This window comes from Leiobunum rupestre, chromosome 1 (assembly GCF_980474605.1).
Source record: "Leiobunum rupestre chromosome 1, qqLeiRupe1.1.hap1, whole genome shotgun sequence".
In the NCBI taxonomy this organism is placed as follows: Eukaryota; Metazoa; Arthropoda; class Arachnida; order Opiliones; family Sclerosomatidae; genus Leiobunum; species Leiobunum rupestre.
Window position 1 is genome coordinate 73997898 of NC_143384.1, and position 22596 is coordinate 74020493.

A 22596-nucleotide genomic window follows, 5' to 3' on the forward strand; every position below is an offset into this window, starting at 1 on the left:
TCACGAGGCAAAACACCATACGATTGTCGACCACTTTTCCATGACACGATCTTGTTTAGCAACGAATCACTTAATGTCATGGCCGACATACGCTCGTTACCATGGTAATGATGATGAAATGAACTGCAAATGAAGGAAACCCCCTTCAACCAGTGTAGAGAGAGCTTGCAAACTCAACACGGAAGAAGCTGTTCCAATTTTTTACCTAGGGCCACAAGCTGGGATCGAACCCGACTTCTCTTGGTGCAAATTGAGAGTGCGAACACGAAATATGGTTTCCATAGTATCCTTTTCAATACCACAAGCAGTGATGGGTATTTTTAAAAGTTTTGTGATAGCTCTCACTCCACCTCATTCCCGTTTCTAAAATTTTAAACTCAAACTCATCTCCTCTAACCACCGTAAACTAACTTTTTATATCATCTCCTCTCATCGAATTTCCCTAATTAATCTAACCTCGCGCACACTTCCGCTAGTTTGGTTGAAAAATCTGATCTCATCTCACGCTCTTTTCCGTTTATGGAAGTCGTAAAATATAAAATTGAATATTTCAATCTCCTCTCTTTGAAACGCATATACTTTGTGAAACTCCTCTCGCGCTCCTCTCCTTTTGAAGTTTTGCGCATCTCACCTCCTCTCAGATTCTCACCCTGTTCTCACAGAAATAATTCTAAGATTATAAATGTTCGATTTAAAATGCCTTATAGCGAATAAGGATGGTTTCTTCAGAATACGGTGCAGCAGAGATAAAATTTTGTACGACTTTGAAGGGCTGACACGCGCTGCTACCAGGCGACCAAATTTTGTACGACTTTGAAAGGCAGACGCGCGCTGCTACCAGGTGACCAAATGTTGTACTGACTTTGAAAGGCAGACGCGCGCTTCTACCAGGCGACCAAATTTTGTACGACTTTGAAAGGCAGACGCGCGCTGCTACCAGGCGACCAAGTTTATACACTTGTTAATTAAGGTCAAAGGCGCCTTATACGACGATAAACGTGTAAAAAGCCTCCGAGTATTATACGAGTCACGTTGGAACTGGAATCGGCGAAACGTAACGCGAAACTGTACGTGAAAATAGTCGAATATGAGGCTGGCATTTCCCAATTGCTTCGTCGACGTTCTGCCTTTGTCACGGGGACTAAATAGTGAAGATGCACCTTCGGTAATGAGCAGCTTCGTACCAATTACGCAGGCCGTTTTCAATGGGGCTAGGTTGATATGATCTCTGACGGTGGTGGGATGAACGAGGAAAGAGTTCCATTTGCTAGATTGAATGGGAACGCCCTAGTTTTTGTCTATACGAACATAAAATGGATTTGTATATGAGCCAAAGTTTGTTGTATGTAATCCCCTTTGGGTACTCCAGCTTTTAGATGTGGGCCAAACGAACGATCCTGACATTTATGCGAAAAGGTTACGCGTATTTTGGAAAGGTATATAAAACGTCATAATATTTTCTACCTTTTTTCGAGATTACCTATTCTATTTTATTTTCTCTCTTCGTGTTCCTAAATTTCGTGTTTTGTTTCGATAATTTTTGGATCCCTTTTGGAGAGGAAATTATCCATTCGAAAATTCCAAATTAGGTTCACGTATACTCTATAATTGGGATGATTTGTTTTTACGATTTAATTAGGGCTGCTCTATAAGGGTTGTTCTTGTTTAAAATGTGCTACACATTTTTAGAATGATGAAAGTGTAGTAGGAACAACTTAAAACGTAAATTCGTTCTTGGTGTAATTATGACTGCTCTACAAGGGTTGATTTTGTCTAAAGTGTGCTAGACATTTTTATAATGATGGAAGTGTAGTAGTAACAACTTTATAACTTTTTAGCGCGATGAAAGTGTAGTAGTAACAACTCGTAACAACTTTACACCTAAATTCGTTCTTGGTATAATTATGACTGCTCTGCAAGAGTTGATTTCGTTTAATATGTGCTGTACATTTTTATAATGATGAAAGTGTAGTAGTAACAACTTTACACCTTTTTAGCATGATGGAAATGTAGTAGTAACAACTGTACACCTTTTTAGCATGATAGAAATGCAGTAGTAACAACTTTACACCTTTTTAGCATGATGGAAATGTAGTAGTAACATCTTTACACCTTTTTAGCATGATGGAAATGTAGTAGTCACAACTTTACACCTTTTTAGCATGAAGAAAATGTAGTAGTCACAACTTTACACCTTTTTAGCATGAAGAAAGTGTAGTAGTAACAACTTTACAATTAAATTCGTTCTTGGCATTATTAGGACTGCTCAGTAAGGGTTGATTTTGTTTAAAGTGTGCTACACATTTTATAATGATGGAAGTGTAGTAGTAACAACTTTATACCTTTTTAGTATGATGGAAGTGTAGTAGTAACAATTTTACGCTTTTTTAGTATGATGGAAGTGTAGTAATAACAATTTTACACCTTTTTAGTATGATGGAAGTGTAGTAGTAACAACTTTACACCTTTTTAGTATGATGGAAGTGTAGTAGTAACAATTTTACACCTTTTTAGTATGATGAAAGTGTAGTAGTAACAACTTAAAAAGTAAATACGTGGATGATAATAAATCGAAACGTAGTTAGAACAACTTTTTAAAAACATTTATTAAAAAATCACACCGAAATTTTAAACATTAAATTTTTGTTCTCACTGGGATAGGATGTCTCTCATCGTACAATTTATTTTGAATAACTTTTTTCATAATTCCAATACAACATTATCCAAAAATGAATCCAACTAAAATGAATACAAATTCGTCACCTTTTTGTTTATATCCTTCAAACAATTTAACCTTTAATATAATATTTTTATTATTTTACTTTAACAAATAATTTCTCAAATACTATAATGAGTGCGCCTAATTAATAATATTTTGAAGAAAAAAATTAGTCTGAATGTTTAAATAATCAGATGCGGTGTTGTTTTGAGTAATGTGATTTTAACGCGATAGAGTGGACGTAGGTAAAAAGCGATTATAAATAATTAAGGGAAAAAATGTGAATGCGTTAATAAAAAAAATGAAAGCAAAAAAAAAAACACTTCAGTTCTCCAACTTAAAAAAAAAACACCACTTCTTCACTTCCGGTTTTCGAAGGTACAAAAATCCTCCTGATTTCCGGTTTTATACTTTAATATTTATTAGTTCGTACGAACCACTCCGCTTACGATCTGATGACGTTTGATGGTTTCTCTTCCGATTTGCTCACTTCCGCCTTCTTCACTTCTTCCGGTGATTTCTGTACTTCCGATACCGCTACTTCCGGTTTCTTCTCGGGGAGTTCCGATAATTTCGGTTGTTCGGAAACGACCACTTCCGGTTTTTCGGGTTGCGCGACTTTTTGGGCTTCGACTGCAACTTCGGCTTTCCTCTCTTCAACGGCCAGTTCCGGTTTCTTCTCATCAACCAATACTTCCGGTTTCTTCTCTTCGGACGCCACTTCCGCTTTCTTCTCTTCGGACGAAACTTCCACTTTCTTCTCTTCGGATGCAACTTCCGGTACGACTGGGGCGACGACCACTTCCGGTTCAACGGGTTTGGGTAATTCCGGAACGACGGCGTCGGACTTGACGGCAATCTCGGGTTGTTCTTGTTCGGCTTTAACTTCCTCTTTGGGTTTCTCTTCCAACTCCACGGCGACGGATTCTTCTTTGGCGGGTAACGGCGCTTCCGACGAGGATGGAGACACTTCCTCTTTCTTCTCTTCGACTACTTTGACTTCTTCGGGAACTGATAATGGCAATTCGTCGACCGATTTGACGGCTGGTTTGACTTCTTCAGCGGCTGCTACCACGGGTTGTACTGGTTGAGCATCTTCCAACAGCTGCAAATAATGTGAAAATACGAAAGTAGGTTATAGACTTGACTGACCCAAATAGGTGATTTTTAGTAAATGGCCATCTCGACCTTGAAAATGGTAAAGGTCGTCCTTCAAAATCTTTATCATAGCGGGAAGATGGTTTCTCAAGAATAGGGTGCTACCAGATACCCAATTTGGTATGACTTTGAAAGGCAAACGAGCGGTCCAACAGGTGACCAAATTTATATACTTGTTAATTAAGCTTAAAGGCGCCTCGTACGACGTTAAACGTGGAAACCCCCCGATAATTATACAACGATTATAATTATTATAATTATATTTATTATATAATGAAAAATAACTAAAAACATTAAGGTGATTTGACCTTGAGAATAGTGATCTGAGCCTTCAAAGGAACCGGAAAATTGAGCGCCCAACAATTCAACTTGCATATATATTTAGGGTCCCAAATAAACTCAACCTGGAATGTTAAAGACTTGGTAATTGAGACTGACCACAATTGCTGGTTGGCTGGCCTCTTCGACGACTGCGACGAGTTGGGGACCTTCGGGGGCGGCCTCATCTGGGATTTGAGGTTGGGCTGGTTGTTCCTGGATCAAGTCCTTCTCGACGACGGCCTCGGGAGCCACTTGCTCGACTCCTGGCTGTTCGGATTCGGCGGATGCTTGCGGATCCAAGTCACTGACGATGACCACTTTGTCCTGGTCTCCGCTCTCTTCGGCCGATCTGCCGACCGGGGGTTGGGGTTCGTCAACTGGTTGAACGACGAGGTCCGATGGCACGTACACTTCGTTGACGTTCTCTTGGGGCGCGACTGGAGAACTCCACAATTGGTATTCTTCTTGGCTGATTTTTTCGTCATCTATGAATTAAAATAAAAGTGCAATTTCATTAGTCTTTAGAATTAATTTATTTTATTTTTAAATTTATTAAAAGCTGTTTAAAAAATAGGAAATTTTTTAAATGTGATCTTCCGTAGTACGCTTGGTTAATTTATCTTTAGATCTAAGTCTAGTTTCTGATTTTTATCAACCAATTCTAAATTGGTTTCGTTTAAAAAGTGGGGTCTCGCTTCCCTAAAACGAAATTCTAAATTTGGTCACACTTCGGATCTAAACCAATTATAAATTTGGTTTCGTTTAAGAAAGTGTGTCTCGCTTGCCTCAGACTAAATTCAAAATGTGGTCTCGCTTCCCTTCAATTAATTTCAAAATGTGGTCTCGCTTCCCTTCAATTAAATTCAAAATGTGGTCTCGCTTCCTTTCAATTAAATTCAAAATGTGGTCTCGCTTCCCTTCAATTAAATTCAAAATGTGGTCTCGCTTCCTTTCAATTAAATTCAAAATGTGGTCTCGCTTCCCTTCACTTAAATTCAAAATGTGGTCTCGCTTCCCTTCAATTAAATTCAAAATGTGGTCTCGCTTCTCTTCAATTAAATTCAAAATGTTGTCTCGCTTCCTTTCAATTAAATTCAAAATGTGGTCTCGCTTCCCTTCAATTAAATTCAAAATGTGGTCTCGCTTCCTTTCAATTAAATTCAAAATGTGGTCTCACTTCCCTTCAATTAAATTCAAAATGTGGTCTCGCTTCCCTTCAATTAAATTCAAAATGTGGTCTCGCTTCCCTCAAATTAAATGCAGAATGTGGTCTCCATTCAAAATTTGTTATCGATGAAAATGGGGTCTCAAAGCATTTACGAAGTACGATTTCCAAATGTTTTTTTGGAAACGTAATCGAAAAAACTTGTTTACAATTTTTTTACCACAATCAAACATTTCGTCAAATATGCCTTTTGATGTCTAATCATAAGAAGCATTTCTAATGTTGCTGTAACCGGAAATACCAAAAAATCCCCTCTCTTTCGGTAATTTTCTTAAAAAAAGTTTCGTCCTTGAAATTGAAATTGCTCTTTGTGGTCTGATAGAATGCGCGAAATAATGGCCATCTTTCAAGTTGCGCACGTTTACAGTATATATACGGGGTTCTTAATTAGCCTTTGTGATTTTAGCTATTTTGGAAATATATTATTCAAAGTCCCAAGGTTTCTCGCTTCGTCAAATTCTCGGAAATGGCCTTTTTATATACACGAAAAACCTATTGAAAACTATTGCGCAACTTTACGATTCGTACCAAAGGGAGTCAATTCGCTTTTGTATGAAATACGAAAGTTTTAATTGGCAAAATAAGGATTTAATCATTTTTTTTCTGGCCAGGAGCTAGTAGGTGTCCTTGCTATTATAGAAGGGGTAGTCACTTAGGTATTCAAATGTACAAATCGTAGGTAATGACGGGAATTGATTTAAGATAATAACTGGTAATTATGGTAAATCGTTGTAAAGATGTGATAAATCACTGGCAATCGGAGAAATTGTGAAAAATCACGGGAAATTACCGAAATATTATGAGAAATCAGAGGAAATCAGAATGAAACTGAGACATCACCGAAATTGTGAGAAATAACTGAAATTAACAGAGAAATTGTGATAAATAACTGAAATGAACAGAGAAATTGTGATAAATAACTGAAATTAACAGAGAAATTGTGATAAATAACTGAAATTAACAGAGAAATTGTGATAAATAACTGAAATTAACAGAGAAATTGTGATAACTGAAATTAACAGAGAAATTGTGATAACTGAAATTAACAGAGAAATTGTGATAAATAACTGAAATTAACAGAGAAATTGTGATAAATAACTGAAATTAACAGATAAATTGTGATAAATAACTGAAATTAACAGAGAAATTGTGATAAATAACTGAAATTAACAGAGAAATTGGGATAACTGAAATTAACAGAGAAATTGTGATAAATAACTGAAATTAACAGAGAAATTGTGATAAATAACTAAAATAATAACAGAATAATTATGAGAAATCACTGGAAATTACCAAAATATTAGGAAAAATCAGAGATGATCTCCCATGAACCGAAATCACAGAAATTGTGAGAAATTACTGGAAATCACAGAATAATTATGATAAATCACTAGTAATCACAGAATAATTGTGATAAAAATATCGACATATTGTGAAAAATCATAGGAAATCACAAAGAAACTGAGAAATCACAGAAATGGTTACAGAACTGGAAAACACAGAAATTGTGAGTGATAACTGAAAATCACTCAAATCTCACGAGATATAGTGATAAACCACAGAAATTTTTCCTACAATCAGCAATCAAGTGAACAAAATATTTACAAGCTGCACTGGAATGATAAACTTGAACAATTTATCTCTTTGACTGAATTGAAACAATTTTTTTGTGATGGCATGTAGAAGTTCGGAAGTCGGCCAATCGAATTTACAAGGTTTCGCTGAATATTTTATTATTTGACCTTTACTAGGCAGCCGTTGCCGTAGCGACGACGCTTGATAATAATTATACGCGCTAGCTTCACTAGGATCTGCCTGAAAGCAAACTTCAAGTGACTCGATGTACTACGTTTTGCCTTTCATGTTCGCAATCTTCGCGTACAATATTCCTTTTTAATAAGATAGTTATTATATATTTTTACGGCAATTATTAAAACGCCATCTGTGACGTATATATGACGTCAATAGTAACGTCCTTCACAAGCCACATTGGTCCTCCGCCAAACAAGAGTGATGAATTTCGCCCATGATTTGAGAATTAAAACCATCACGTGTTTTTACATGATTAGTTGGTTGTCTTGTCAATCTATGGTGTTGCTATGGTGATTCGCGGTTCACCTCCGTAGACGGAAAGCCGGAAATACGTCGAAATCGGAGAAGTAAGGCAATTTAAGTTATTCATTTATTATTTGGAGGGGCGAGTTTGAACTCATCTTTGCACCACGGATACTCGAGATATTTTGCCGTAATATTAATCCGAAGATCATTATTGGCAAATTCTTCGGGGAAAGAAAAATGGTTTCGTATAATCAACGCGAAGGTGTACCAGTCGGTTTTATTTGAATTTTAAAAGCATTTTTCTTTATTAGAATGTTGGTTGAAATGAATCCTGTTGAATTTGCATACCTGTGTGGGAGTTTTCTTCGCGACAATTTGCCAAAACCAGTCTCGCAACTGTTGATTCGATTGTGAATACTAATCGACATCGCCCTATTGTCGTTACGCTTATATCTAATGGTTGAAAGCGTTAGAAAGTTTGAAAATATTAGACAGGGTTAAGCCAGCGCTAGATAACGTTTAGATAAAACTGGTAGAAGTGTATATTGTACTCAGCCACAAATTTCCATTACGTGTTTTGGAAGGGTGGCTTGACCCGTCTATTACTATAGCGCTCTTGTCTCAAATGGCCCTTATCAAATCGTCAGCATTTACTCATGAACAAATAATCTAATGGATCAGAATCATCAGCCAACAACCATCGTTCTTCAAATTGCATCGGCCACCAGCGCTCCTACCGTGATAATCTCAAAACATTTTCGCCTAACCACAAAGCACGCGTGTTAAAATGTTGAACTGAAATGAAGTCTAATAAATCAAAAGTACTTGGGTGGAAATCTTTCCAATATTGGACACCGCTACAAGCGGCGCTGCTATCTAGGTTCTGTTAAACCTGGTGGCAGAAAAAATCTCTCGAAACTTACGCCTTCCCAAGCTCCAGACAGCTTTTAAATGGAGTATGAACTAAATCAAAAAATTGTACTATAGAGTCAATTATCTCTATGTTCTGTTAAATCTGGCATAAACGTGGAAGATCACACTCCAGCAAAGCAGGATAGATAAATGGATATGTTTTATCATTTTAAGTTTAAGCTTTTACGGAATGTAAACTTTCCTAAAAAAACATCATTTTCTTAAACCTAGGTTGGTTTTCTTCAACCAGAAAATGTCATCTATAGCGAAAGTACGTTTGAACAGTTTTAAATTCGCGATACAAGTAGACTAAAACATCGTTTTTAAGAGGCTTAATTCTGCTCGTTTAAATAGGGCTAACAATATGCAAAATAGGCGGCGTGTGATTAGACCCAGATGTTTCGGGGTCTCTTTGAAATCCTCTTCTCCCGGGTCTGGCTAAATTAAAAGCAAAATCTCATCTCGGGAAAAGCCCACCGATGTATTTTCTAGAAAGGGCTGGTTTTTTTTTGCTTCTCAAAATTATGGTAATAAGGAAACCTGGCCATTTTTTGCATCCATTTTACCTTGGAGGCCATCCGACAAAGCTTCCCATATTTTAAATTATATCTACCTCCGAAAAATTCTGACGGATTTTTTTCCTAAACCCTTTTTACCTTGATTGGAAGGGTTCAACTATGCCGTTAATTTCGACCAAGATAGATTTTCTAGTTAACAAAAGAGATGAATTGCCTTTGTTGAAACTTAAGAACAAAAACGTCGTGTAAAACGGTGTAAAATAATATATTTTAACCTATTCCGTGGCCTTTGTGGTAATTTAATAACCTATTCCGTGGCCTTTGTGGTAATTTAATAACCTATTCCGTGGCATTTGCGGTAATTTAATAATCTATTCCACGGCATAAGAGGTAATTTAATAATCTATTCCGTTTCATTTGTGGTAATTTAGTAACCTATTCCGTGGCCTTTGTGGTAATTTAATAACCTATTCCGTGGCATTTGCGGTAATTTAATAATCTATTCCACGGCATAGGAGGTAATTTAATAATCTATTCCGTTTCATTTGTGGTAATTTAGTAACCTATTCCGTGGCCTTTGTGGTAATTTAATAACCTATTCCGTGGCATTTGCGGTAATTTAATAATCTATTCCACGGCATAGGAGGTAATTTAAGAATCTATTCCGTTTCATTTGTGGTAATTTAGTAACCTATTCCGTGGCCTTTGTGGTAATTTAATAACCTATTCCGTGGCCTTTGTGGTAATTTAATAACCTATTCCGTGGCCTTTGTGGTAATTTAATAACCTATTCCGTGGCCTTTGTGGTAATTTAATAACCTATTCCGTGGCCTTTGTGGTAATTTAATAACCTATTCCGTGGCCTTTGTGGTAATTTAATAACCTGTTCCGTGGCATTTGTGGTAATTCAATAATCTATTCCGTGGAACTGGAAGTAATTTAAATTTCTATTCGATCCCTAAGATTTGTTTTTCAATGATTGATTAGAGTTGTTATCATTTAAGTTAGAATTAAATTTGTTAGATAAGTTGACATAGAGTTATTTTTCATGAAATTAGTTTAGCTTTACAGTATTTCACACATCTCAATATATATTTAGAACAATTAAGAATAATTGAGACAAATTATTTGGAAAAATACAATTCAGCTAATTGCAGTTCCAGAAAAAAATACAAAATGTTTTAATTAATTTTCAAACGCAAGTCAAAAAAGGGTCGTTTTTTAAATTTGTTAGAATTTCAAAATCTCATTACCAAATATTTAATCTTATATTTCTAAATCATTTAAAGCTATTAGTTGTGTAAAAGAGGGGTTAACACAGAAGCCCACCACTTGTCTACGACACTGAACTTTTTCCGCCATAAGGAATGGTTGAAGAGTTTTGGCTCGAAAGGATTACACCCATAAAAATAAATATATTTTGGAGGTAGATAAATTATAGCTACCCACACGAGCCAACCGGCAAAAAATATCTTTCCTTGAAAGGCTTAAATGGGTATCTACAAAATACCCGCTGCGCTTACAAGTACCAAAGTTCTAAGAAGCCAAAAATTAATGACCAGCCCATAAAGATCGTGTGATCACGAAAATTGGGGGCCTTGAACCTCTTAATAGGGCGAGTTACCAACGATCAAAATTTGATTAACATAAAAGAATATCCTAACCGACCCCTTAAAAACGGAGGGAATATTATGCCCAAATTGCCGCTTATTGGAATTTAATTTTTACCCTGCGCTTTGCATTCGCGATCACATCTGGGGAGCTTATACTATAGGGTTGTAGTAGTTGTTCGTATAATCTATAGGTTTCTAGATAAGTATTTATTAGATTTTTCAAAATTAATTGGTTAGAAAAACCGTACTGGAGAAATGCGTCATTTAAGTTACTTTCTAAAACTGTAAAATCGGAAAAAGATGGTTTATAAATCAGTTAATATTACAATATTTTGCAATACACTCGGTGAATTTTAATCAGTTATTCGATTTTGCAAAGCTACATGATTTCCTTTTATCACCGAGATGGACACTTCTTCTCTAAATTAAGTATTATTTCCTTCTGGTTGTAGCAAACTTAAGGTATTTTTGAATCCTCACTATAGGTTTTTGAGTAGACACGGTGGCTAGACTAGGTCGTTAGGTTAAATAAGATCTTTATAGTTGCTAAACATACGCTATGAAAAGCGAATATATATGCTAAATAGGCACGTCATTTGGTTAAAACCCCTTATTTGCAGATTTCTATCGTTTTTTTAACCTTCGCAAATTTTCCACCAATGTATTTAACGGCCTGTTAAAAGGTTGTTTAGGGCTTTATCTGATTGAAATTATTTTCAAAATGATATATTACATCTTTGACTCACGCGCAAAATATTAATAAAAGTGACGCGAATTTGTGAGGTAATATGGTAATCGTGATTTTCAGAAGTTGTTATCATTTAGTACCTCAAGGATCTTTCGTTAAGAACTAGTGTTAAGGTTATTTAATTTTTATTACGATGGATTTATGTGTAATTAATTTTAACGTTTAAAAGATTTTAAAACCTGAGACTGTTTCGTAAATATAGGAAACTCAATCGATGGACTGGAATTTTCAGCGGTGATTCACACTTCACCCGGACGGAGCGCTAGCACTTCAAAATAAATTCGATGTTATCTGACTCGGGACTAATACATTTTGTATTATAACTTTATTTTATATTAATTAAAAATTAAAATTAACACTTCTAATCATATTAATTTTATTTCTACACTTAATTAGTCTTACCTAGTTTTTAAAAGTGATATAATATAAAAAATATTGGTATCGAAAAATTACGAAATTTACTTGTTGTAATTACACGTTCAACTGCTTTTTTAATTTTCCTTCCTCGTATAGATTAAATCTGCTCTTTTTAGGGGACGCACAGGTTTTATTTTCAATTCTACCATTTCATTTAAATTGATTCCTTTTAGATAAATTACCGCCTCATAACTAAGAATTAAAAGAACTTCAAAGTCTGTAGAGAATTGATTTTAAATAATATGAAAATAATATATCATTTTTTTTTAATATTATCTAAGAAAACCAAAATCGTTTCAATATAATATAATTTAAAATTCGTAATATTTTAAGTTTTGTATCGCAACTCGTTTAAAAAACCAATTAGAAAACTTGACCGTTATTTTTAATATTTAGTTTTCTATATATTATCCCCCCCTCTGATACCGGTTTGTCCAGAACTCAGGATGTCACAGATCACTTGTCAATAAGTGTTTCGTTTTTAAAAATGAATGTTCGGGGCCGTGTGAAAGTTCCTCGTAAGAAGAACACGTTTTTATAAACTAGGAAATCGAAATTTTAAAAAATTAAAACGTTTGGCCTCTAAGGCGGACGAACGACCAAAAAATCGTGTTTACATTTATGCACCCAATTTCGAAGCCCCCCCCCCCGCCCTTCTCATAATTCCCCCCTCTTGACTTTGGGCGTAATTTTAAAATTTGTATATTTTATTAAGTGGCCATACAAAGCCTAGAGGGCTACCAAGGTAATCTACATTCCAACGAAATTAATTAGTTTCTCATATTAAAAAAAGTTTATCCACGGGTAACTTTTCATTTTTCGTTTTGGTGTGGGTCTCGTTGGGCTTATGACATTGTATATTATCTTGGATTATGGTTGTAATTGGACACGTGAACCTATCGTGAATGTTCCGTTACAAAGTTCGGAAAGATTTTCGATCGAAACCGGTTTTGTGACCACAAAAATGGCTATTCTTTATTTGGTAATGATAGAGGCTTTGTGTTTTTGAGTTTTTTTCTTAATTAGAAAAAGAGTCGCTTTAATTGGAATGCGATGTATTTATGAGCTATTGTTTTGCCGCGTTTTTCTGTGAGGTTAATTAGAAAGACTCGAAATTGTTTTGTGAAAAGGGCATAAATGGAATATTTATTTTTTACTAAAGAAATTTATTATTGTAATATATTTATATTATAAATAATAAAATTCTTAATTTGCCGAACATAAATTGTATTGTGCTAAGAAAATAATGTAAATGTTTTATCAAATAAAATAATTAGTTTAATATAATTAATTTTATATTAAATTAAATTCTTAATTTACCGAAACGAAGTTGTCTTGTGCTGAGAGCCCAATATAAATATTTTTTACTAAAGAAATTAATTACTGTAATATAATTTTAATAAAATTATTATGAAATTTATTAATTTACCGAACATAAATTATTTTGTGCTGAGGGTATAATGTAAATATTCCTTAGTAAAGAAATTAATTAGTGTGATATTATTAATATTTAAAATTCTAAATTTACTTGTAAAATTCTATTTTTTCGTTTTTATTGTATCTGTCGATTTTTCAACTAATGATATTAATTTTTCTCTATGATAAAATGAGTTTAATTTTATATTATTGTATGCTTAATGTATAGAAATTATCTCTTTTGGGTTATATTTTATATTTTTACTTTAATATTTTTTTAATTGGTGAAAGACCACTATTGGTTTTGCTGTGATTAAATTATTGGTACTTTTCCCTTTAATTAAAGAACAATTATTTTGCTATTTAAAACATTTCTGTAGATCAGATTTTTGGGCTTTATATTTGAATTCTTTTGGCCAAAGTTCATCTTACGTAATCTCACATAATCTCTATATATCACCTTAAAAATCCTTTCTGGAGCTCGATTCAGTAAACAATCTAAATCCAGTTTTCGATCGAAAATTCTGCGAAACTTATAAGGTAGCGTAAATCGAAGTCGAACTCGACATGGTTGTCTCCGAAAAAGTCCGAATGCCTCGAAGTTGAAATCTCATTCGATTGTTAACAAAATTGGGTGTTACGTGAGAACGAGAATCAAGCGAGTCTAGATACGTGACTTTTGAAATCTCATTCCAAATCAAAATCCTCGTTCGACTGATTTGTTATTCCATTTTAATTGTACATTTTAACTCTTTAAGCGTCTTACCATTGTACATTATTTAATATTTTGAAATCAAAACTAAATTTCTCAAATTGGGAAATTTTTAGACTCGTTCGACTGATTCGTTATTTCATTTTGATTTTAAATTTTAGCTCTTCAAGCGTATTCTCAGTATTAGATTAACATTTTACATTATTTAATATAATTTTTAGACTCGTTCGACTGATTCGTTATTTTATTTTAATTGTTTATTCTAACTTTTTGAACGTATTCTCAGTATTAGATTAGCATTTTACATTATGTAATATAATTTTTAGACTCGTTCGACTGATTCGTTGTTTTATTTTAATTGTTTATTCTAACTTTTTGAGCGTATTCTCAGTATTAGATTAGCATTTTACATTATTTAATATAATCTTTAGACTCGTTCGACTGATTCGTTGTTTTATTTTAATTGTTTATTCTAACTTTTTGAGCGTATTCTCAGTATTAGATTAGCATTTTACATTATTTAATATAATCTTTAGACTCGTTCGACTGATTCGTTATTTCATTTAAATTTTAAATTTTAGCTCTTCTCAGTATTAGATTAGCATTGTACATTATTTAATATTTTGAAATAGGTTTTTTGACTTGGGTATGAATGAAAGAGAAATAATAATCTTACCATTGGCATCGGCGTCCAAGAACTTCTTTTTGGCCAATTCGTCTTCAATTTTGCGTTCCCATTCGAAAATGTCGATGTAGCCATCACCGTCTTCGTCGTATTGGCTGAAGGACGCTTCTGGTCCGGACGGGACTTCCTCGCTCTTGACCTCCTCTTCGGAGGACGATTCCTCCGGCAGTAATTCCTTATCGGGGTATACTGGTTCGTGGACCTCGTCAGCCGTTGGTTGCTCTACCGGCGCCGACTGTTCCTGAACTTTGTCCTGTTGTTTCTCCAATTCTTTGACTACTTCGACGGCCGGTACTGGTTCGTGGACTTCGGGTCCGTCGACCGGGTACCCGTTGGATAACGCCGCTAAACATAGACACAACAAGGACAGTACTATCGCGCGACTGGCCATGGTTTTTTCGTGGTGGTATCGCTTCGGATGCGTCAGTTGGGACCTTAACCGTCAGTGAGCTGTTTGGAAGATCGTCTGAAGTTGATTCCAGCGGAGCCTCTATATTTGTAGCATCTCCGTTACGTAGATCACCCGCGGAGGGGGGCTGCCAAGGGGGGACGAATAGAGAAGGATTGAATCCGGAGACGAAGGAGGGAGCTTGCACGAGAGGTAATGTTGACCCTCGATGACGTCACCCCGGCTCCGCACCGAGTTAGTGTCGAGATCGGTAACGCCATCTCTTGATTTATTTTGCAACCATTTTTCCTCGCCAGCTCTTTCTTAAATCGTATCTGGACGAGTTTAGGAGCTTTATATTTTGTACATTCGCGAATTTTCTTTTCTCGTCGCTGTTTTGGAGTGAAAAGACGCTGTTTTCTTTAGTGTTTGGGCCGTGGAATTTTTAAGAGACTTAGAAATAGGAGTTTTCTCCTTTGTGAACAGTTTTTTTCGATTGGGGAAAAAATACAGTTGTTTGAAGAAATATTTTTCATTTTACTTTTTTTAACGTTTTTTATTGTTATTGTAAGAGATTCTGCAGTATATATATATATATATATATATTTTTGTATTCTTTAGCTTTTGAAAAGCCCCACCTTTTTTAGCTAGATTTGTGATTGGATAATGACGTTCTTTTACCTGAGTTTTCAAAGGTCAAAACTTTAAAAAACTCGTTTTTAGAAATTATAATTTAAAATTTATCGCATTTTGAGTATATTTTTAGATATGTCTCGCGTTTTTGGTATTGCAGTTGTTAGAGAGATTGATTACCACCAGAAGTTAATTATATGCCTTCTACGAGAGGATTATCGAACCAAATAGTGTGTTTATTCATCGTGTCAAGGCTCAAAATAGACGGGTTAAAAATGTGTAGGTGTAACTTGTAAATTTAACGAAATAAATTTGCGTCTACACTACGTTTTCGAGGCGGTAGCTTCACCTGTCTAATGTACTACTTAATTGTATTATTCCAAAGATACACTCCGTAGGAATTTTTACTAATTAGTTAGAGATATAAAAATATTTCTGGTGCTACAATAGAAATCGTAGAGCACACTTCTTTCAATATATTAACTATTTTTTAAATGAATGTTACGCTGCTTCACACTTACGACTGGCTTAAGGTAATTCGATTCACTTCGATTTCCGCCAAAACGTGCCAGTATAAATAAAAATTAAAAACGGCAGGGTTGCTCCTTTTTTGATTTTTTTAATAAAAATCAAATCAATTGATTTTTTTGATTTTATCAATTTTTATACAATTAATGGTTCTTTTCCTGTATAATTAACGGATATTTTACTCTATCAGTTAGCTAATCTTCAATTAAATGAAATCATAATTAATTTATATTCAATATGTAATATTTTAATTTGCTCAGATTTTCTATATATTCTAAAATTTTAAGAACCTATTTTTGCCAATTTTTATTCCTCCATTGAAATACATTGTATGATTTAAAACAATATTTTTTTTAAAAATAACTTGATTTATATAAAATTGACTTAAATCAGGTAACTTTGGACAGACAAATATCCAAAATTCGAAAATGCCTATAAGCCAGTCCATAATTTAAGATTCCTTTAATACATTATTTCCCAAAAATTTACGTGTATCTTTTTTCCTCCCTTCGCGCACTGTTTTAAATATTAGATTAGAGTTTCTCTCCTTTTTTTTAGATCGATATTTTTTTTCTTGGTGACCGCGAACCGATTTTTTACTTCCGCGTCGAGATTAAACACGAAGAAAAAAAAGATTTGAATGTCAGACTATCATGTTATTTACCCCAACATGCTACGCACTTCCGTCAAAACAAACCAAAGATATACGCACGGATTTTGTCTATAGAAAAACAGCCTTCAATGAGAATAAAAAATCCTCGAAGTCTCCACGGGAAATTTTGGCGAATATTTTACGTAAGATTTATAAAACGATTTGCATAATGTCGGGAAAGCGTACTTGAAGAAATAAATCCTTGTTCAATATTTAAAAGGAATGAAACGTAATTTTTAGATTTTTCAGAAGTTCTTTACTACCAGTACCCCTCGCTCACGTGGAGCCTTGTAAATATCTTATAATTGTCATGATTATATTATTGCGGGATTATTTGCATAACAGGTATTTAAATATTTAGGGTAATAGCCGTTAAACCAAAAACTTTCTCAATTCGAATTTCGTCATGAGATAAATGTCTAAATGTACGTTTATTCCTTTAGACTTTGTCAATGACGTAACGGAAGTGAAATTAGTTGTAAAATCAACTAACTTTACTAATGGAAGTGGAAATGATTTTAAAACCAATTAAGGGAAGTGGAAATTATTTTAAAATCCACTGAGGGAAGTGGAAATGATTTTAAAATCAACTAAGGGAAGTGGAAAGGATTTTAAAATCAAATCAACTAAGGGAAGAAGAATTGATTTTAAAATCAACTAAGGGAAGATAAATTAATTTTAAAATCAGTTGACTTAAAGGAAGTGGAATTAAATTTAAAATCAAGTAAGGGAAATTTAATTTATTTAAAATCAAGTAAGGGGAGTGGAATTAAATTTAAATCAATCAATCGCGTTTTCAAATTCTTAAGGAGCTTATTCATAAAAGACTGCATTGTTTTAAAACATTTTCCACAACGCGTTGAACACAGAATCGCGTCCATTGACCAAGTTAAATGACCGAGGCCTAGTTCGAAATATTTAAATCGAATAATTATCACACACATCAATTTAATTAAACAAAATAAACTGAAAATATTTACGTTTAGCTCCTTTATTGACATATTTTGAAGTGGTAAAGGTATTTTTTTGTTAGAATAACGAGTAAGCAACTTATCGTGGGACATGTGAAACAAAGGGAACTTGTGAACAGAAATGAGCGAATCAAAAACTGTGCTCTCTAGCAAAGATGGACCCAAATGTGGTCTCGTGTGAATAAGGGTAACGAACCATCGAATCTGCGCAATTTGAAGGCGGTGTTACTGGGATCTACGAGAAAGTTGGTTCGTGTTTGAAACAACAACCTTTTTCGGACAAAAAGGTTGACTGTTCTCTTTGAGGAAAACGTGAACTAAAGGCCCAGTGTCCTTCGGACATAAACGAACCTTCCGAGGCGTATCATAAAATATGAGAGGCGCGTAAGACGGCAGAGTTATGTCTCCTGGCTGGTGGAATAACTTATCGATGGAAGATAACAACGGAAAACAGCAGTTGCTGGCCATTGTTTTTGTTCTTCTGGTTAATGACTGACTGAGGAGGCATTTGTTGTTTCACTTGATCGATTAATAGCGGAGTTCCTTGGACTGCCGCACCGACCAAATGTTAACGACCAGAAATCAAAAAAATAATCATTTGTACAATTTATTTTTCTGCGAAATATTGTTTAGTAAACAATAGTGTTAAAATTTCCCAACCATAAAATTACGTAATTGAAATGATAAATGCGATAAATATTTCGGTGTCGGGGATTGTGCTGTGTTCAATTGATTTTTAACGGATTTACAGATGTGCCAAAGCAAATTCGTTGAATGCGGTTCTTATAGATTTAGGTTTTGGGAATACGCCTATATTAAAAGGTGGGTAAAAATGCCGGCCCACACAGAAAAATTAGAATTTATACGAAAGACCAATAATAAAATGCTATTACGTTACACGTCGTCTGAAAAGCATACGATTTTAAACCGAAAATACGAAACTACGCGAGACAGGAAATTCGTCTTTATAGAAAACCTTAAAATATAGAACTTGTATTACAATACACCTCACAGATGTCGAGAAATCGAATCGTATCGCGTTCGAAGAAGAATGCTAATATTACCATAATTATCTTCTATGGCAGGAATCCATACCTCTACTTGGAATGCTTATCCTGCCGTATCGCGTATGGTAAGATCACTCTGACGGCTTTGGCCCCGCCTACGAGAGAAAAAATCCCCTTCTCCGCGTGCTCCCCTCTCACGTTGTTGTTTGTTCAGTTCACATAGTGACGTCAAAAAAACCGTCAGCCACATCGAGACAAAAATCTGCCGAGCAAAGCATTCCAAGTAGAGATATGGATTCCTGTTCGTATATATTTTTTACTTTAATTCTAAAATGGTCTTTTAAAATCCTATATTTATATTCGGTATCCTTTATTATTGTATATAAAAATCAAGATGAAACAAAATATATTATTAATTGATTAAAGTTGGTAGTTGTATTTGTAAAGTTTTACCCGAATTTGAGCTAGCTCGTTATAGCAGATTCCACTAATCATAATTTGTCATTTTTCCAGTCCTATTTCCAAAATTCAAATGATGCTGTAACCCTTGAACGTATAGTAACCCGGCCACCTGTTTAAAGGCATTGTAAGTCGCTAGATGACTTGGGCCTAAGGTGGTGCCACGGGTATTAGCCTAGCTGATTATTTATTTTATTTGTTAAAAATTACGTTCACCTGATTGTTGATCACAGAAAAATAGTTGCAGTTATTTCTCTGAAATGTTTTTGTGATTTCTAGCGACTTTGGATGTGATTTCCAGTGATTTGAAGCGTAATTTCCAGCATTTTCGTACGATTTGTCAATTTCCTTGGATTAATTTTCGAGTTTTTAAGATAGAGCTTAGTAATTTAAATCCTGTAGTCTACAGGACTGAAATTAAAATTGTTAAATTATACGAACTCTACAGGCTGTAGAACTCCTATAATTTATCAATTTTAATGAATGAATTTTCTTTTACACTGAAAACGATCGTCTAACCTGATTTAATGTCTCGTTTGGAAATGACCCATGAAAAGTGTCTCTTAATCAATTATAAGTTTTAGCGACCACAAATTCAGCTCTTCCAGTCGGAGCAGTGAAATAAATAAGAAACCATAAGTAACATAATAACGATAAGTATGACACTTCCTATTGTTTTAATGCAAATTTTCTGAGCGAACCTTTTTACGATAATGACGCAATCGACTAGCCCCAATTTGTATTCGCAACTGAACTGAGTAGTATATTATCGTCCTTGGTAGTAGTTTATTTCGCTTTGGGAATATTTAGACACTAGGGGGCGCTGTGCTGATCGGAAGCATCATTGCGCAGTTACCCCCGTGCAAATCTTTTACACACTAGAGATAATTTATTTTGAAAATTTTAAAATCAACTTGAAAATCCGGAAATCTGGGCGAAAATCAGTTCCAAAATTCGCGAAATCTGCCTAAAAAACAGAAATTCACACAATGTAATCGTGCTCTGAATTCTCAAAATCAGTTTCTGATTTCTGACATCACTTTGAAATTCAAATTCCCGGACGCAAAATTTGCAAATGTTGGACCCCTAAACAGTAATTATGAAAATAATAAATTTTGGTAATTGTCGTACTTATTTTTACTATGTTACTTATGATGAAAGCAATAATGCAAATTCCGGATATCTCAACTCTCGACCTCCGTTTTTCGAGGATGAGGGGGTGGGCCGGGTTAATTGTAAAAGCCAAAATCTTCGGGAAGAAATCCAGAAATCCCGACCGCCGAAACGAGTCTAGCTTCTTCAAAATTCTGTCCACCTTTTCCCAAAATAACAAATGAACGCGCTAACAAGGATGATAAAATTGACGAGGAATTTTCAATGTCAGGGTCACGGAACAAAGAAAAGACGCGCGACGCTAGCGCCGCCTGGTGAGAATTAACGTAACAATTAGGCCTCGAGGAAGGCGCGCGCGGGGCCACCACAATGGCGCCTGCTTCGGTATAAACAAAAAGTGGGGGAAAGAAGCCGAGTCTTTTCTGTTCGGATCCGAGAGAGATGGGAAGGTGCCGGGACCTGGCGCGATGCTGGAGCCAAAAAAATTGGCGCCAAAAATGGACGATTAATCCGGAAGGAGGTTTAGCGGGGCGTCCGCTCATCAATCCTTCTGCTGCCACAAATCCGTCACGACAAATCGGAGGGATGCTGACATCGTTTCATTCGTCCGTCTCTTAATTGATGTTTGCCTGAGCGTTTGGTTTTTCAATTGATTTACGGGATGATGCGATTGTTCGTATATGTACGAACTACGAACCTGGGGTTGTTCTTACGGGTGGGGTTTCCCTCTTGCAATTGTAAGTGGTTCTTATGGGCGGGAATTTTTCCGTCTCGCAAAATTTGTGTGTGGTTTTTACTGGTGGGATTTTTCTATCCCGCAATTTCGAGTGGTTTTTATGGGTGGTGTTTTTCTGGCTGAAAATTTCGAACAGTTCTCATTGGTGGAGGTTTTCTTTGCTTGCAATTACGAGTGGTTCTTATGTGTGGGAGCTTTCCTTGCTTGAAATTTCAAGTGGTTCTTATGGGTGGGAGTTTTCTTTGCTTGCAATTACAAATGGTTCTTATGGGTGGGGGTTTTCTTTGTCTGCAATTACGAGTGGTTCTAATGTGTGAGAGTTTTCTTTGCTTGCAATTACGAGTGGTTCTTATGGGTGGGTGTTTTTCTTGCTTGCAATTAAGTGTGGTTCTTATGTGTGGGAGTTTTCCTTGCTTGAAATTTCAAGTGGTTCTTATGTGTTGGGGTTTTCCTTGCTTGCAATTACGAGTGGTTCTAATGTTTGGGAGTTTTCTTTGCTTACAATTACGAATGGTTCTTATGGGTGGTGGTTTTCTTTGTTTGCAATTACGAGTGGTTCTAATGTGTGAGAGTTTTCTTTGCTTGTAATTATGAGTGGTTCTTATGTGTGGGAGCTTTCCTTGCTTGAAATTTTGAGTGATTCTTATGGGTGGGGGTTTACTAGCTTTGCAATTTTACGAGTTGTTCTTATCGGTGGATGTTTTTCTTGCTTGCAAATACGGGTGGTTCTTATGGGTGGGAATTGTCCTTGCTTGAAATTTCAAGTGGTTCTTGTGTGTGGGGGTTTTCCTTGCTTGCAATTACGAGGGGTTCTTATGTGTGATAGTTTCCTTTGCTTGCAATTACGAGTGGTTCTAATGTGTGGGAGTTTTCTTTGCTTGCAATTACGAGTGGTTCTTATGGGGGGGGGGGGGGGGGGGCTGTATCCTAGATAGCTATTGCAAGTTGTTTTTATCGGTGGGAGCTTCCTAGCTTGCAATTCGAGTAGTTCTTATTAGTGGGGTGTTTAATATCTGGCAATTGCGAGTGGAAATAGAATAGGGTTATTGTTATTATTAAAACTTACTAAAATTTTAATTTCAGTCAGCAGGCCCCAATTTTAAATTTACTAAAGATGGGGCATCACGGATTTTAAATAAAAATAATTTTAGTACTTAAATAATTCTGATAGAATTGTAGCCCGTATGGTACAAATTGTTTTGGGATTCGATTTTGGGCTTAGCTGGCGTTTCGCGAAAGGTTAATCCGGTTTTTAACTTTTTTATCGCGCCGAGAAGAGCCGAAGAAGCCCGTCTCTCTCTCTCAGCCTCCAGGCCAGGTGGATGTATCATCTCTCTTGTCTTTTTATGAAAGACATCGGGATGGTCCCCCCTTCGTTGACGGGATGCGCCTGCCGTTGACCTCCACGACGCCAGAAACGCACGCCCATGAGACGCATTGGTCACGATCGAAGTTGACAATAGTTCCAATACCACCTCTCCCGAGACGTTTCTACACAATTAAATGTAGAAATTAAATTATCAGAAAGCTAGACACGCAATTGGCCTTTCCATAAATTCGCTACGACTGCCCAACTTGTTCTTGAGATTGTGCAGTCAAGCCGGTGG

The 22596-nt window shown here is 35.5% G+C and overlaps 1 protein-coding gene across 1 annotated transcript; it reads right to left on the minus strand.

Moving 5' to 3' along the window:
* Window positions 1-2623: 2623 nt before the first annotated feature.
* LOC149966375 (uncharacterized) lies at window positions 2624-14976 on the minus strand. The gene is made up of 3 exons (XM_090153547.1): window positions 14494-14976; window positions 4316-4683; window positions 2624-3824 (listed from the first exon to the last, which is right to left on the minus strand). The coding sequence occupies exons 1-3, from the start codon at window positions 14891-14893 to the stop codon at window positions 3165-3167; spliced, it is 1428 nt and encodes a 475-aa protein (XP_090009673.1). The 5' UTR covers window positions 14894-14976; the 3' UTR covers window positions 2624-3164.
* Window positions 14977-22596: the final 7620 nt, after the last annotated feature.